This window comes from Buteo buteo, chromosome 5 (genome assembly GCF_964188355.1).
Source record: "Buteo buteo chromosome 5, bButBut1.hap1.1, whole genome shotgun sequence".
NCBI classification, from domain to species: domain Eukaryota; kingdom Metazoa; phylum Chordata; class Aves; order Accipitriformes; family Accipitridae; genus Buteo; species Buteo buteo.
In genome coordinates this window covers 43188214-43204294 of record NC_134175.1, presented here as the reverse complement: position 1 = coordinate 43204294, position 16081 = coordinate 43188214, and the positions used below count along the sequence as shown (strand labels likewise).

General features: G+C 47.9%; 1 protein-coding gene across 1 annotated transcript in view; it reads left to right on the top strand.

Annotated features, from left to right (window-relative positions):
- Positions 1 to 1990: 1990 nt before the first annotated feature.
- Positions 1991 to 16081, top strand: part of SLC12A8 (solute carrier family 12 member 8) — a 58315-nt gene continuing 44224 nt past the window's right edge. Inside the window, exons 1-4 of the mRNA XM_075028827.1 lie at positions 1991 to 2031; positions 10766 to 10988; positions 11446 to 11592; positions 14457 to 14648. Coding sequence (XP_074884928.1) covers positions 10920 to 10988; positions 11446 to 11592; positions 14457 to 14648 — 408 coding nt within the window. The 5' untranslated portion in view covers positions 1991 to 2031; positions 10766 to 10919. The remainder of the gene's footprint in view (positions 2032 to 10765; positions 10989 to 11445; positions 11593 to 14456; positions 14649 to 16081) is intronic.

Sequence of the window (16081 nt, the reverse complement as noted above, 5' to 3'; positions counted from 1 at the left end):
CAATATGCTGTGTGCGCACCACATAATTTTGTAGCGTGTTGTATACAGAGTATTCGTTACATAGATTTTTCTATCATTGAAGCAAATATTTAAAAAATATTGAAGATCGTAGCGTTTATGCACTTACAAAACCAGAAATGTGTCCCATAGCATTAATTACTGATAATTTAGTTTTCTCACCTTTATTTATTGATGCGTTAAAGGCATTGTTTTCCCTGAATCTTTTGGTAGGGTCCCTTCTGATAAAGACTTGATTTTTGTGAAATGACTTGATTTTTGTGAAATGCGCAGCTCTGTTGATTTTACTTCATACAAGAACAAGTTTTATGTAAGAAAACGTTAAAAGCCCCACACTACTTTTTAAAGAGGAAAAAAAAATCTGGTGAAGTTCTGCGTCAAGACTTGAGCCGTGATGAGATGAGCACTGCAGGAAGAGCTGTGTGGGTCTAGGATGGCGGTGGCTCCCCGCCAGACGGGCATAGCAGAGTCACTACCTGGGCGTTCTTCGCCAGCCACCTCGGGGAGCCTCCTCCGGGCAGCGGTGGCTGCACGAGAGGAGCTTTTCGTCTGGCCTTAGCCTAAAGCCCTTCTGAGGATGATTAACCCAGTTGACTGAATTTGCGTGGTAGCAGAGAAAGGGCACTCGAGATTTGCTCTAGTGTCTTACCCGGGGGACAGCAGCCCTGGCAGGGTTAGCCGCGCACAGCCGCAAGGCAGTAGGAGATTAAATCAGCACAGACAGTTCTGAAACCGGCCCTGGGAAGGCTGCCCGGATTCAGTCCCTCTTAGCTGTGTGAGGCCATAGGCATTGCTGTCTTGCAGTGCCTTTACATACTTCTGAAGTACGGAGTGAATACAGCAACGTGACTTGATATGACTTTGTTTTAGTATTAGTCCAGTGTGCACATCTTCATATTGTTTTTTAAAAGAGCCTATCAAGAGCTTAACTGGTATGTTAACATCCAGCCAGTATAGTAACATGGTTTCATGTTTACTAGTTTTAAATTGTGGGCGTGCTCTGCAATGTGCCTGAGTAAGTAGTGTCTGTGTACTTAGCCACCCTGCTTGTCTTCAGCTTTGTTATGTTCACTTACCTTAGTTATACCGATTTTTATTTGTTTTCATTATGCAGTGGAAATAAGAATCAAAACTTACAGTTTCTGCTTATTGACTTTCGTGATTAAAATTGTCAAATAGTAAAGTGATATTGAAAAGAAAGACATTTTAAAATATTTTGATGTTAAAAAGAATTGCCTGAACCTACATTTTGTGTTGAGAAAAATAATCCACTAAATTAGCTTCCTTTTTTTTGCTAGGAGAAGGAAACAGTTTTCTGTTAAAATGATTGGTTATTTGTTTATTTAGAGGGCTGGAAAAAAAAGTCTCTCTCTGAAATTAATATTTTTCTTGCACTGCACAGGAGAAGCTATTTTGTATCTCAAGGATAGGCAGCAGTTTATGAAAGTAGAGAGATTTGGAGGTGGGTTGGTTTAGGGAGGTAGTCTGGAGTGTCCAGTTTGTTGGTTATCTTCTGCATTGCACTTGCCAAACCAACAGAAGATAGTTTCCTATAGAATATTGTTTGCTTTTTTGTCTGCTTTAGTTGTCAAGATAACGGAGTTTAAAGAAGAGAGCTTCCCACTGGAACAGGGGTTAAAACCGAGCCCACGTGTGCTGCCCGTTCAGAAGCCAGCAGCCCTGCCCTGGTCGCTCAGGTAAGTTGCCTCCGCAGCGTCCTTCCCCTTTCACATCAGGGCTGGTCTTCAGGTTCGTAACATCCCCGCTCCAGCATCTGCTCCAGCTTTTGAACTTCAAAGGCGGTCGAATGCATACACGTACGAGTCACTAGCAGAAATTAAATACGACGATTTGGTGAGGTTCCATCTTAAAACATGTGCGTGTCTTTTGCAGTCTAGCCAACTACGTTACTTTTGCCAGTGTTGGCAGCCACGCACATCACGCAAAAAGCATGGGATCCAGTTCCTCCGTCCGTTATTTGGCGTTACTTCTGGATGCTTGTTGGGTGTGCAGGTAACGGCTGGTTTTTTCCAGTCCATCTACCCTGGGCAGCTCCACCTGTCTTACACAGGAGAGCCAAGGCGTGTTGCTGCGTGATAATTGTACGCCGCTGCCTGTTGGTAGCAAAGCGGCTTGGCTTTTGTTTGGCCAGCGGCTGCACCTTTCAAGCCTCTCAGCTAGAAATGCGAGTGCCTAGTCCCAGCCCAAGCTTTGTGCTGATACCTTTTGACGTAGGTCAGTGCGTTGGCAGTAGCTTGTCCGTAGCTGCCTTCATCTGGAGGAGGTAATACCTTCTCGGCTGCACAGCCCGAGAGGTAAGCTGGCCCAGCTATGGAAGTGCAGGCTGTGCCACTGAACATGTTAGTGTTCACTTTTATTTACATATAATCTTTTTTTTTTTTCCTCATGGTCAAGTGTGATCATTAGTGCCATTTCAGAGAGGAGGAAGTAACAGAGCTTTTGTAACTGCTGCTAGATCAGAAGCACTAGCCTCGCCTAAGTGAAACCAAGAGGATTCCATTATTTTAGCAGTGTAATTTATAAAAATAATATTTCTGTGTTGTAAGATGAATAATGACTGTTCAAAATGTATAATTTTTATACTCTGAAAGCTCTTCAGGAGCAGCACTTCCTTAACCGGTCTGTCTTGTCACAAGATAAACTGAGTCACGAGAGATGATAAAGCAACGACTACGAGTGCTGGGAGTATGTTCAGGGTAATTGCAAGGTAATCTCAACCGCGCAGTAATGTGCAAGAACAAAGCAGAGAATGTCATCAGAAGCTCCCAGGATGACTTGTTTGTTTTCTCTCAAGTCCTGTGTTTTCTTCCATTTGTCTTGCCAGTTCCTGAAATCGTCTTTGTTATGAAGCTAATTGTAGACAGATCAGAACAGCCTAAGAAAGTTACAGCTCATAAAGACGGATGACCAAGTGCAAGGATACCAGCGTGCCAAAGTGATCTTTTCCTCCAAAACAGGACTCAGAAAGGAGGATTTTCTTTAAAATGGCATTTGTTAGCTTAAAGGAAAGCGTCAAATCAAAGTAAACAGGATGATCAGTCCCCTAGTCAAATGCGTAGCTAGAGCGGTGGATGTTGCAGCTACTTGAAAACGAGCCGTAAGGACAGCGCGAGTCCCTACATTGGATATGGAAACGTGCTTTGACAGTGTTGGCTCTCAGAGTCATTCTTGTTGCCCGAAACTCCATTTTTAAGGGATTGAAACAAGAATGTTGTTTGTTGTGATGCTCAGGTACTATATTGATAACTGCTGTTATCACGCGCTGAACAAAATCAGGTAAAAATGCATTTTAAAATAAGTGAAGCATTTTACAGTTTACAACTATGAGTGAACTTGAATAGAAAAAGTCTGTCCATTTAGTCTAGGAACATACTCTTCACTCGTAACAGCTTGTTTTACTGTTGACCTGTTTGTAGGTCATTAAGCGATGTAATTAGCTAAATCATGTAGTTTATTCACAGTTTGTGCTGTGTGTGTACATGGAAATCGGCTTGCATGTTGCTGTGTTAGGAAAGATGGGTATGTCTAGCAACTGAAGAAGATGGTGATGAGGTATGTGATAATTAACATCCAGTCTACTAAGAATCAATCCTTTCCACGTTTCACGGGATGGCTCAGACCTGTGGATGTTTCAAATTCACATCTTCTCTTGCTGACCGACCTCTGTGCTGCTACTTTCCCTCTTTCTGGTGGCCACGTTTGTATCTTTGACACCTCTGTATTTTTCCCTTACCTGTTTTATCCCACGTAACATTTTGTCACCTCCTTCACTCTCTTAAATCCACCTCCAGACTCCATCCCCTGGAACAGTTTCCACCGAGTGACACCATATGGACTGCCGAAAGTCGTCTTCAGTCACAGTTCAGGATGTCCGATACTCGGGTCTGCCAGGCTTCGGATGGCCCATCTGACAGTCCTGAGGACCTACATAACTTGAGGGAAAGGATTCCTGCTGGCCTGTGGAACTTTCAGCATTCTTCGCTAGCCCCAGAAGCACCCAAGAATTCGACTTTGATAAAACAATTTTAACTTTTAGTTGCATTTCCCGCCCCCTTTTCCTCCCAGTACCTTAGTAGAGCTAAGGTACTCAGCGTACGGAGAGAGAATTTTTAATTAGGACTTTTAAAAAACTTTCTGAAATGGTTTGCAATGCTTTTCCTGGAAGGCGGTGTAGACTTCGGAGCGGTGCAGAGGAAGGCTCGCATGAACACGCTGGTGGCTGAGCCAGCTGTGAGTCATGCAGCCATCCCAAGCGTGCGCTGGGGGAATTTATACCATTCCACACCATCACATACTTGTTATGAGTAATCTAAGTTGGAGCCGCTTCTCTTGCATTCAGGTTGCCTCTTTACTTTTGACGCCTGTTCTTTAAAGAAAGCGAACTGCTTTGCATGTGACTGCCCCTTGTTGATTGCCCTTGGAGAAGTGAGAGTGTATGTCAGGCTATGGGTTTGCTCGTGTGCCCAGTATGGAAAAGCGGCGTGCTCCTCAGGAACGCACCCAGCCCCACTGAAGGAGTGCTGCTGGCTGGATTCTCTTGCCAAGGAGGAAAATGTTGAAAATTGCCATGACTTAAATAGGAGCAGACGGAGACCAATGCCGAGCACTCCTGAAAGTGCTTTTGTTACAGCCGTGCTTGGTGATTTTAACGTGTCAGTGTGGTCCTTGAAAATACCTTTTGCTGGATTTCTGCAGTCGTTATTTCCAGTGGGGAGGCAGGATTTCCTAAAGGAGTGGTCGGCAGTGGGGGGTGGCGGCAGCAACTGCCCCAAGAAACTTCTTCAGCTCTTGCTTAGCGTGCATGTGTGTGTGTAGGAGCAGATGTGTCTGCAGGCAAGCCACAGGACTTAGTGAATTAGTGACTCTTTAGTAGTTAGGCAACAAATCGAAGATACTTATTTCAGATTTTGCACTGCCCCTCAAGATAAGAGAATCTGGCTGAACCTGTTCCCTGGTGGTTGTAAAGAGTGTCCTCTTTGAAGGCAGCCGGAGGAGAGCTTCTGAAATATTCCAGGAATGGGAGGATATCTCGGAGAGAAATCTGCTGATTTCCTCAGCTAGGCTTCCTCCTCCTCTGAGAAGTGTGGTGTGCTTGCTTTCCTCTTCTGCCACTTGCTCGTCCTTGCTGTTTCTGTCCTAGGGTAAAGGCTTGTTTGCACTTCACAAGGGCACTGGAAAATCAAAGCGTGTTTGCTGGATTATACGGGTGTCTTTATCGAAAATTAAAATGGTCCTAACTCATTTTGGCTTACTTCGTTTGGAAGTAAATGAAGTCAGTGAATGCTATTCAAGCTCTAAGGAAGGGTGTCTAGCTTTAGATTTGATGCTGTTTACATTGAGACTATCCAAAATTCCTGCCGTTAATTCAGATGGAGCTTTGTCTATGCGGGGTCACAGGGTTTCTTGGCAGCCCTGAAGAGGGAAGTCACGCTGAAGTGAGTTCGTATTGAAACCAGGTTGCAGCCGCTCCTATGCGGAATCGGAGTCCCGTTGCCCTGTGGTTGGCAGCTTTCCCTCCTGCCGAAACCGAGCAGCCATGCATTATTTTTATTTTTTTTTGCCAGACTCCTGAGAATTCCCGACTTAGTGGAAGCCTGCTCCTAAACCCTAATTAGTGGGGTTTCCTACACTCAGCGACGCGCGTGCCGCCGCCGCTCGCTTTTGGCACCGCGATGTCTCAGCCCCTCCTGGACGAACTAACCGGCGCCCTCCCCGAGTGGGAGCTACCCCAAAACACGTAGATCAGACTGAGCAGGTGGGCGGCGGGTGTGTGGGTGTGTGTGGGTGTGCGTGGGGGTGTGTTCCCGCCGCCGAGGTGCAGCTCCCTGGCCCGGCCTCAGGGCGGGCGGGCGGGCGGGCAGCGGTGCCCGGGTAGACGTGGCAGCCGCCCGGGGCCGGCCCCACGCGGGAGGCGGCGCCGCGGGAGAGCGGGCCGGGGCGCCGCCAGGTGAGTGGGGCCGGGGCGGCGGGGACGGCCGGGGACCCCGCGCAGGTCAGCGCCCCGCTCCCGGCCCGCGGGGGGGACGGGGGACGGCGCGGGTGGCAGCCGGCTGCGCTTCGGGTCGGTTTGGCCGGCTGCTGCCTCCGGCTGGGGCGTTGGGGTAGCTCGCTCGGGGCGGGGGAGGGGAAGGTGGAGGGGCGGAAATGGAGGAAGGACAAGCGAAAAAAGGAAAATGAGGGGGAAAGGGGGGGGGAAAGAGAAGAAATTAAAAAAGGGGGGAAAAGAAAAGGAAAGCAAAAAAGGCGGGGGGGAAGGGAAAAGAAAAGTTAAAAAAGGCAAAAAAAAAAGGAAAGCAAAAGAAAAAAAAGGAGAGCAAAAGAGGCAAAAAAAAAAAAGGAGAAAAAAAACAAATAAGAGAAAAAAAGGAAAGCAAAACAAAAAAGCAAAAAAGGCAAAGGGAGAAAAATGCAAGTAAAAAAAGGAAGGCAGAAAAAGAAAAGCAAAAAAGGCAAAAAAAAGGAGAAAAAAGCAAATAAAAAAGGAAAGCAAAAAAAAGCAAAAAAGGCAAAAAAAGGAGAAAAAAGCAAATAAGAAAAAAGGAAAGCAAAAAAAAGAAAAGCAAAAAAGGCAAAAAAAGGAGAAAAAAGCAAATAAGAAAAAAGGAAAGCAAAAAAAAGAAAAGCAAAAAAGGCAAAAAAAGGAGAAAAAAGCAAATAAGAAAAAAGGAAAGCAAAAAAAAGAAAAGCAAAAAAGGCAAAAAAAGGAGAAAAAAGCAAATAAGAAAAAAGGAAAGCAAAAAAAAAGCAAAAAAGGCAAAAAAAGGAGAAAAAAGAAAAGCAAAAAAAGGAAAGCGAAAGAAAAAGGAAAACAAGGCAAAAAAAAGCAAAAAAGGAAAGCAAAAGAAAAAAGAAAAGCAAAAAAAGGCAAAAAAAGGAGAAAAACCAGAAAAACAAAAAAAGGAGAAAAAAGGAAAGCAAAAAAAAAAGGCAAAAAAGGCAAAAAAAAAAAAAGAGTAAAAAAGAAAAGCAAACAAGGGAAGAAAAAAAAGAAGACCAAAAAAGGGCCAAAAAAAAAAAAAAGGGAGAGCAAGCAGGTACTTGCAGCGTTTCCCGGGGAGGGGTGGGCACAGCCCCGGTGCAGCCGTGGGCCCAGCGGCCGGAGGCTCGGAGGTGTTGGCAGCGCCGCGGCCTCTGCAAAACCGAAGCCTTCTGACCGCACCGGGGAATTAAAGCTGCTGAGGTGAGCCCGGGCTCGTTTCCCATCTCTCGTGTTCCGCAGCGTTAGTTACGCCGCAGAGATACGCAGAAACAAAAAGAGTTGGGTAATTGTCCCGGCTGTTGCAGTAAATGAATAACCGGGAATAACTGGGAATAACCAAACGCTCCTATGCGTGGCATTACCTTCGTTGCGCCGATGGCTGCTTTATTTCCCTTTAATTCCTGCCTTCCTCAGGGTCCCCTAAATTAGGTGTTTTTAAGAACTTGACCTGGAGAGGAGTTGAGGGGATTTATTAAAACTAAAGTGCGGTTGGCTGCTGGGTCCCTTGAGGGAGGGAGGCTTGGAAGTACCTCCTCTGGCAGGGACGGAGGCTTCGGAGGTCGTGGGACCACACGCAGTTGTGCTCGGGAAGGCGTTAACCTTTCCTCTTTAAAATCAGCCAGCAGTTGGGTAGCTCAGAGCAGCGACGCTTAGCTCAGAAACGGCTTTAATGTGACAATCAATAAAATATTACTGCTTCGAAAGGATGTGGAGGGCACAGAAATTTCATCTGTAGGAATCTGGTTTTGTAATTAAATATAGGAGTGTTGCAGGAAAAGGAGACGAGCCTTTGTAATGTTTCTGCGAGGAGGTTTGCTAATGCTCTTCTGCTCTCTCGAGTGCTAAATGGTATGGAAAGATTAAAACAACCATTCTTCTTTAATTTATAGACTGGTTAGTGGCTTTGGCAGAAACTTTAGGAAAAGTAATATCAATTAACTTTTGAGTTAGAGGTTCGCTTATATTAGAGGAAAACTGTGCCTGTTTGGGTTTTTTGGCAGACTGGTGTGTATAACAGAAAAAGCTTCCACTAGGTTGGTGACCTAGATAGATAATACCACCCCAAAACATCTCTGTGCCGTGCAGCAACTTAGAAACTACGCTGCGCTGGTAGCGTGCTGCATGGGACAAGAGGAAGGCTCCTGCCCCAAGGACTTTCCACTTTCGGCCCCTAAATGGCAAAAGTAACGTGCGCGTCGCGTGGATCGGGACGTGGCTGCGCGTACAGCGGCTGTCCTGGCATGTTTGTTCAGCTCTCGCTTCTGTGCCTGGTACCCCCTCCTGTGTTTGCTTCGGTTACCTCATAGGGCTGAATGGATCCGTGCGTTGAGGAGGGATGTAAACAATTGCGGAATTGGGTAATAAGATATTGGGCGGTTGGAAACGCCGCAGAGGAGCAATAGCGGGGAGGCAATTTCCTGCGACTGCGGAGCAGAAAGCTCTTGCACCGAGGGGAGCGGGAGCAGGGCTGAGCGGAAAGGGCACGGGAGCACAGGGCTGGAGAGGGGTTTTAACGCTGAGAAAAAGGAAGGAAATTGCGAGATATGGGGGTTTGAATGTCTGGGAGGGTAACGTTTCCTGCGGGGTGAGCTCCAGGTGTGAAATCTGTGTGGGGAGCCCTTCTCTCTGTATTTTGCAAGTTTCAGATTGATAATACGGGTTCATCAAACCTACCTGCGCTGCTGCAAGGGGTCGGGGCCACCTCCTTGTGGGCTCCCTTGGTGGAGCGGTTTAGGAGAGCCGGGGGCCGCGGGGCTGCAGCCTCCCTCTTCTTTCTACATCCAGCTGGAACTGCTGTGGAAGGCAGGAGTTTGGATGGCCACAGTGAATCCTTTACTGAGTGAAATCTCTGGTGAGGAAGGGCTGCGCTGGGGAATCTTAGGAGAATATGGCTATTCAATTGTAATCTTGTTTCACGTTGTGTATTTTCTTCCTTTTTTTTTATTACAAAGGCTATTTGCATAAAAACATGAGCTTTGTTTCTTTAGAGTTCATCTGCTCCTGCTGCTTTTGCCCTGCTTGAAGCCCCAATCTCGCAGTAACAGCGACCATTTGTGATATTGTGAAGGGTTATTTGCTTGAAAAAAAGGGGAGGGAGCGGTGCGGAATCAATGAACTCTTATGGCTTTGGTGCTGCTTAACCGGCCACGTGGACAGGGTGAAGAAAAACCTCCTGTGCTGGCCATTGTACCCCCGCTGCAGGAGCCCTTCTGCGGCTGAAACGCCGTGGTGGAGCAGCGGCAGCATTGGTTATTTATTTTCGGGTATTTAAAAGTAGAATAATATAGACAGGATGGTGAAAGTGCCTATCTGGGAGCTGGGATTCTGACCCTGATGCAGAAATCTTGAGTGACCCAAAGTAGTTTCTGTACATCTCTGACCCTGTGCAACAGGAAAAGCACATTTCTGTTGGTTGTCTTGTCTGCGTAGCTTGCAAGCTTGAGGAGTCAGAGATTCCCACACTGCACCCATGATAAATTAGGTCTGTGGTCTCAGGTAAGGTGTCCAGCCATTGGTACAAGCCTTGCGTGATCATGGTTGGTTCTTGTAAGCATGTGAGCTCAACTGGCCAGGAAGCTGTCAGCCCCAGGAGAGCCCACGATCCAGACAAACTGCCCTCTCCACATCCGTGGAGCATGTCTTGCTTCCCTCTGGCTGCAGCCCTCTTTGTCTTACCTAGGCATGGGGTAGCTGTGCTGAGGAATGGCCAGAAAGGCTTTCTTGGCAATTGGTGTGGGAGACTGTGGGTAACTGGTTGATGGCCATCACAAGACCATTTGGGGGAGGTTAAGGCTTGCAGCCAGCTGGAGGGAGGTGTATAAAAGCAGCTTTCCACAATTAGAGGGAGAACTTCATATAAAAACCACCCCAATGAGGAGAGGAACCAGCAATTTCGGGGCAGAGAAATGCTTGTGCTAGCTTTCCCCTTCTGTAAAGATGGGCTAAGTTATCCTCGAAATAAAGCCTGATGCTGCTTTCTTGGTACATACGTGGTGTTGAATTAAGCCTGACCCACTGCCGGAGTCTGCCTGTGGCAGGTACAAACCTGAAGTTGGGCCGCTGCAGACAAGACAACTGTACCTCCGAGGGTGGGTACGACCATGAGGAAAGGCTCCTGTACGTCGGTGCAGGGGATGTGGCTGAGAGCATCAGGAAGGCAGAGTGTGAGTCTGTGTTGGTGGACAGCTTCTGCTGCTCCAGTTCCATCTCTGCGTCATACTGGAAGAGGGGCAGAGCTGGGTAACGAGGTCATTTGTCAGGGGAGAGGTTACATCGGCAGGACTCTCGTCTACAAAAGGTACAGCTGAAAGGCATGCGATCAAGGCTGTGCAGTGATTAGCGGTGCTGGGCAGTAAATAGTTCACGTGTCCTATGTCACCAGAGCGCAGGGGCATGCAATGAAATTACCAGGCACCAGATTTAAAACCGATGAAAGGAAATACTTCTCCCACACAGCACACAGTGAAGCTGTGGAGCTAGTGCTGCGGGATGCTGGGGACCCCAGGGCTGTGGATAGATTCAGTATAGGCCACCAAGGGCTGTTAAATGTAGGGCTGATGACAGAGCCTGTGCCGCGGACAGGTCCTGGGAGGGTGCTGGGGCAGTACTGCTCTCTGCTTGCTGTGGTGTCACTCTGTGGTTCAGCATCTGCTATGAGTCGCTCTCGGCTCCGTCTAGGTAATAACCTTGTGCTTCTGCAGACTCAGAAGGCAAGAGCAGTGTCTTCTATCTTTCCCGCTTTCACAGTAAGTGCAATAGAATCATGAATCTTCTACAACGGGGGATCCAGCACTGCAGGAATTTGACCGAGGAGAATAGCTGACCTTCTGCTCGGATCAGCCTCGCCTGTTGTAGTGCTAGAGCTGCGCGTTGGGCAGGCAGAGGCGACACGAAGGATACGATGTTCAGCCTGAATGGTCCCAGAAGCGAAGGATATGTCCAAGAGCTGTTCCACGAGGAAGCACAGCAGGTATGTAGGAGAGTCATTTCCCTTCATAGCCCAAGTTTCCATCTCTGTGGTCTCCGCACCTCCTCCTGGGCACCTCTGTGGCAGGCTGGTTTGTCTTCTCATCTAAGAGACTTCTCCAGTGCACTGAAAACCCTGCTTGTCTTTGTGGTGTGCTTGGCAGGGACAGAAGGAGAAGCACAACATATAGCTGCAGGCTCTGTAAAGGACCCCGTGAATGGTGTTTTTGGTTTGTGTAACGTCATCAAGGGGGTTAATTCGCTGAGGCTGAGTAGGATTCTGCTGCTGCTTATCCCACAAGAATATAAATAGGGTATTACAGGGAACACTCTCTTGCAGCAAAGTGGTGTGTTAGCAGCTGCCGGTGGCCATCCCACTGTTGGTGGCTGGCTGTTGCACCACTTCTGCAGCCTGCCTGTAAAGCACAAGAGGTAAAACTGAAGGCTTTGCTTTCATCTAGGTATCTCAAACACAGACCAAGCCCTGGTGGAAGATCCAGCTGTTTGTGTGGGAGCCGGTGCTTTTTGGAACGTGGGATGGCGTCTTCACCTCCTGCATGATCAACATTTTTGGAGTGGTTCTTTTCCTGAGGACGGGTTGGCTTGTGGTGAGTGAGTGCTGACTTGGTTGAACATGTGAACAGGCATTTTCCTCCTCAAGTCCTTATCTCGTATCTCTGTCACCACCCAGGTACTTTGGATTCTTTGCTGCTCATTGTAGGCATTGCTTACATCCTCTGGTATTTTGTAGCATTTCAAAAAGTTCCACTAAAATGGAAGGCTGAAGCGGTCTTTGTAAGTGGTTTCCTATTTTAGCTTTGGGAAAGAAAAAGAAAAACCCAACAACCAACCTTGACAATGAGCAGGGACACCCTTGCGTTGTATTGTTGAGACAAAATAACCACTTTTCAGGTAAAACGTATTGCTGTAGTTACAGCCCCTCGGCCATCTTCCCAACACCACTGAAGCAGGTCTCTTCCAAACGTGTCAGTGTTGGAGTCCTCAGTCAGGTGAAATTGTCATCGTTGGCAAAGGGACTTCCACTTGTGGATCCAGAATAGTATCTTACTGAGGGTCAGAGCCTGGAAGAGTGTCTGTGCTCCCCTGCTGATGCAAAACATTGTATTGTCCCTCAAAATTTCCCCTTAGAAGAAGGAAAGCTCCCCCAGGGACGGGTGGAATTGGAGCTTCGGGCAGAGTTCGTGTCACAGGCACGAGTTCGTGTCACAGACACGGTGGACATCTTCCAAAAGGAGCAGGAAGACACTTGCACTCTGTATTGAAAATGGCTTCACTGGAGGCTTTGAGGGGAGCTGCAGTCATCGTGGTGGAAAGGTCGGGATGATTTTCCTAGTTCCCTTTTCTTCCTGATCTTATTTCCTCCACGTCTCCTTTGAAAGCAAGTTACTGCTGGAGCAAACACAAATAAAAATAAAGCCAGTAAATAAAAGAAAAACTGAACCAGCTGGAAGCTAGCATAAAAGGGAAGGGAGGAGAAGTCAGGGTTGGCAGAGAGCTCCCCTGGCAGAGGACAGTCATATGTCGAGCCGTTCGCAGAGTCAGGCTTTTGCTATAAATTTCCAGAGCCGGGTCTGGTAAAGCTTTGCAATTCCAGGGGACCCTAATCTTGCCAAAATGCTCAACAACTATTATAACACTGCACTAACCCCTTCCAGCACGCATGCATAAATAGGCATCAGTGTTTAATGGAGGCTTTTTCTTCCCACTTTCTCTGCTTGCTGTTGTTGCTGTGAGTCCAGCCTTCCTCCCTGGTCTTTGTGTTAACCCTTTCTTCCGTGGGAACCATTGGACTGCCCATTAACTAGCTGCTGCCATAGCCTGCTGCCACCAGCAGATTCTGGAAAAGCCCAAGGCTACGTGTATGTTTGCGTATGTGTGCTATTTTATTTGTTTTTAACTGAAGCGTGTCGTGTTTATTAACCCTTTTAACCTCAGGTAAGCTGTTGAAGAAAGAAAGTCCAATTGTCCTTCTAAAGGAGGAGTATCAGGTTGTAGTGGGCTGTGGTGCTGACCCAGCCAGCAGCTGCATTTATAGCAAACCTTGGCTCCGTTCCCTACTGACCAGATAAAACCCCTGTCAAAGGCAGCAGGATGCTGAACCAAAATAGGATTTTATGATGATAGCAACATCCTGGATATGTTTCTGTTGTTTCACAAAAAAAAGAGAAAAGAAAAAAAATCTGGGATTTCAACCAGCCCCAAAGCTGAGAAGCAGCCCTTTAGTGCTGGTGATAAACAAACCCCCATCAAGGCTAGTATGACCTCAAAAACGAACATTGCTGGAGCAAGGTTGGAAAGGAGGGATGCAGACATGGCCTGTAATATGAGTAAAGGCAGGGGAAGGGAAGGCAGACGTTAACGAAGCACTGGGCACTGGAGGAGATTTCTGATCGCACAGTTGGAATCACTGTGCACCGGGCTGAGCGATTTGTCAGCAGGGGAAGGTGGGCTGGAGCACGAGGGAAAACTTTTGACCCTGGAAAATAAATTACAGCCGTGTGTGAGAGGGTTGGGAGGTCCCGAGCTCAGAAGAGGTGCTTGAATGCTTTTGGAGGTGCTAAGCGCCTTCTCTTTCTGAAAATCCGACCTAAAGGGCAAACCGAACCCTCAAAAATAAGGGTGACGCTGGCCCTTGAAGCTGCTAACAGGGACCTGCAGCTGGGTTTGTTCAGAGGCTTTTGCTCCTCACCCCCAGACAGACCATGGCTGATGCAGCAGCTCCTCCCGGAGTCCTCCCTCCGACCCGAGCTGGAAGGGGCTTGTTTTTTTCAGTGGGGCTGAATCCTCTGCACAAAACTCCCCCGAGCACAGGGAGGGCGAGAGCTGCCTGCCACTCGGTGTACGTCCTGCAGATAAGGCCCAGCACGCGCTGGTTTATGAGAGTGTTATTTATCTTCCACGCCGTGTTGCCTTTGGGGTTTTGTTCTTTGGTATCTCATTGTTTGGGAGGATCAGAGCTTTTAAAGGTAAATGTTCTGAAAAATTAAAACGTGAGCTTGATGCTGTTAACAAATCAGCTGTCACAAAACCCAGGGGTTCAATTTTGAAACTACTTTTTGTTATGAAAGTGGTTTTTTTTTTTAAGCGTGTCATTCTAAAACATACAGATAGGCTGTGATCCCCTGCCCTTGGTGGCTGAATCATTGTTTGACCTCGTTCTTTTTAAACCAGAGGAAAAAATCAGTGATTCATGTAAAGGTCTGCCCAGCCCCAGGACGAGGCAGGTCTTCTTCAGAGGGACGTTAATAGGATCTGTAAATTTGGCAATCAGTTACGTTAATTAGATAAGTAGGGTGTGGGGTTTTTTTCTTTTAATCTGTGATGACTCCAGATTCATTGATCACTAGTGACTAGGAGCAGATGGGTCCTTTTTCTGTCTCGACATCTTCATGGTGTGGGTTGATCTTTATTTAGGTGTGTTATTTTTGTTTGGTTTTTTTCTTCATTCCAGGGAAACACTGGCATTGTAATGGGCATGTTTCTGGTGTCCTTTGTCATCCTGGTTGCCCTGGTGACAGTCTTATCTGGAATCGGGGTGTGTGAGAAGTGCAGCATCGGAAGTGGAGGAGTCTACTCCATGATTTCTACTGTCCTTGGAGGTCAAGTAGGGGGGACCATTGGCCTCCTTTATATTTTTGGCCAGGTAATTAAAAAAAAAAAAAAGTTATTTAAAGACAATATAGAAACTTTGCAATGCAGATATTAATCTTGTGCTTTCCCGCCACAGGAAGTAATGCTCCAAGTAAAATCTGAGTAATGCTCCGGTGTGCTGGACAGCATGGGAGAGCACCATGGGGAGCATTCAGCCCCACTCTGCTCCCCAAGAGCAAGCCTGTGCACGGCAATACAGCGCCTGGCACGGGTCATAACGGTGCGGGAGCTGGGTGTCTGAACAAGCAAACCACGCAGGACATGCCCTCCCATCCCAAATTACCCCCATCGCCAGGACATGCCCTTGCTGGCGAGAGACTTGACTTAAACCAAAGCGGGAGAGGCCAGGGTGGCCACCTAAAGCACAGCGAGCGGCTGTGGGCTGGCAGGTCGGCCTTGGCGTGCTCCCTGTGCCCTTAGGGACCGGGCAAGCCTTGGCTGCTTCTCTGCGGGAGCCAGCAGAAGTGGAGCTGGTATGGGAGGAGAACGGTAAGAGCCACAGCTAATTGTCTTCTTGAGATCTAAAAGCCACGGTTCTGGATTTTCTGAAAGGCCCCAAGGAGCTGTCACGGTGGTGAAGCACCGAAATACACAAGTAATAAACATAAAGAATGGAAAGTAATCTCTTAAACCTGCAGTAACTTAACCCCCTCCCCCCATAAAGATGTTATGAACAGTATAAAATGTGGCGAGCAGAGAAGCATTTTTACTGAGGTTTGTTTTTAACTGACTGGCTTGCAGCAATCTCCCAAAACCTTTAAAAAACCCCAAACCAAAAATAGCCCCCTCTTCTCCTTTCACTCCAGATTAAAAGCAAGTGTCCATAAAAATACAAACTGAACACAGTTACAAGCCAAGATATGGAAATGGGCCACACATGAGAATCCTTCCTGTCATATTTTCCACTCTTGCTCTCCGAGCGGACCCCGTCTGGGAAAGCAATCAGGTTGCAGGCTGTCCTGAGGGCTGTAAAAGCTGGGCTGCGGCAGCCCCGGCCCCTGCCGCTGCCGAGGCATCCCGTGCGCACGGGGGGCTGCGGGGTGGGAGCTGGCAGCTCGCTTAGGAGCGCTTTGCCTGCTCCCGAAAGCTGATGCCTTTCCCTTCTCTTTGGCCGGGCTTTCTGCCCAACGTGCTTTGCGACAGCCGCGGGCTGCTCCCCGGCTAAAAGATGCTCACGGAGCGCTGTAACCTCTGTCACGAGGCGAGTCTGGCCAGAAATGGGGGGGGATTCCCCGTTCCCTGGTCTGACTGGGGCAAGTGGGGAATGACTGGCCACGTGCTGCTGATGCCTTCGGAGATGAGAGGTGGCTCGCTGCCGCGGGGCTGCTGCAGAGATGGGCTCCTGCCGCATCAGCCAAGGTGAGCTGGTGGCCAAGGTGGGCTTTGCTGTCCTCTTGGCATGCTCTAGAGGAGAGGCTTAATCAG